The 1,237-nt window shown below is 54.2% G+C and overlaps 1 protein-coding gene across 1 annotated transcript in view; it reads right to left on the bottom strand.

The window, feature by feature from the left end:
- Positions 1-614: 614 nt before the first annotated feature.
- Positions 615-1,237, bottom strand: part of GUITHDRAFT_147291 (hypothetical protein) — a gene marked incomplete at both ends in the record, with an annotated part of 3,615 nt that continues 2,992 nt past the window's right edge. The window contains 2 exons of the mRNA XM_005821316.1: positions 615-680; positions 863-925. Of these exons, the coding sequence (XP_005821373.1) occupies positions 615-680; positions 863-925 (129 nt within the window). The remainder of the gene's footprint in view (positions 681-862; positions 926-1,237) is intronic.

Here is a 1,237-nt window from a genome sequence, read left to right as displayed (position 1 = left end):
TCCCCCTCCTCCCTCTCTTTCTCTCTCGCAAGTAACCGACCAGCAGGTTCTCGTGCTCGACCCGCGGCTAGACGGAGAGTACGAGAGGACCAAGACAGCGAGAGGAGGCGCGAAGCGATCAGATCTCATCAAGTTTCCGTGCCGAGGATGAGGATGGAGGAGGAGGAGGAGACGCAAGTAGAGACGCGATGAGCTGTTCAGATGTCTCGCTAGAAAGCACATAATCAAGGGATATCGGCGTTTTGAGATAAGAAAGTTCTGACATGTAACTTTGAATATCTCCCTTCTACCTCTGCTCCCTCCTCTTCCTCCCTCCCTCTCTAACACCGTTCAGCCTCAGATCCTACCATTCAATCTTCATCATTTGATATTAATCTTTATCTTCATTTTTATCTTGTCAAATTTTACAAACTTACACCCTTCATATTGTTACTTACATTTCTCGACCAATACCCATTTTCCTCGCATGCTGTCCTGCTGTCCTGCTGTCCTGCTGTCCTGCTGTCCTGCTGTCCTGCTGTCCTGCTGTCCTCTCCCCTCCTCTCCTCCTCCTCTTCCACCTCTTGTTCCCTCCCCTGCTGCCTCCTCTGCTTCTCTTCTCCTCTATCGTCTCCTCATGACCTCGCTCGTCGGGCTCGAGGAGATTTATGCGCCTCGTACTTGAGGCGATCCATGCGGACCTGCAGCCTTGCTCAGCACCAGAAGCAGGAGAGGGAGGAGAAGCGAGGGGGGTAGGACAGGAGGAGGAGGAGGAGGAGGAGCAGCAGCAGCAGCAGCAGTAGGTGCAGGTGCAGGTGCAGGAGGAGCAGGGGCAGGAGGAGCAGCAGGAGCGGAACACACAAGGGAGTCGGTGTGGAATTACCTGCAGCTCAGGGTCGGCGAAGGGGCCGAAGCCAAACCTTGCCAGGAATTCATCTTCATCGACCTGAGGGACGGGAGGAAAGGACGCGGAGAGTTCAGACGCAGCACAAGGACGGAGAGAAGACGAGGAAAGGAGGAGGGAAAGAGGATGAGTAGGTGAGTGGATGAGATCGTGGGAGAGGATGGGAGGAGAGGGGAAGCGAGGGGATAGTGGAAGGGAGAGGAAGCGAGGGGAGGGGAGAAGGTGGAGGAGCGGAGGACCGAACAGTTATCAGAGCAGAAGGAAGGAAAATTATTGACCTTTCCGTTGTCGTTGAGGTCAAGCTTTGAGAATTGTTTCACGAAGACGGCCAGCATGTCTTTCCTCGGGTTCAGA

Source organism: Guillardia theta (genome assembly GCF_000315625.1).
Source record: "Guillardia theta CCMP2712 unplaced genomic scaffold GUITHscaffold_147, whole genome shotgun sequence".
NCBI lineage: Eukaryota > Cryptophyceae > Pyrenomonadales > Geminigeraceae > Guillardia > Guillardia theta.
The sequence above is the reverse complement of the archived record's forward strand: the minus strand, read 5'-3'. Positions and strand labels throughout refer to the sequence as shown.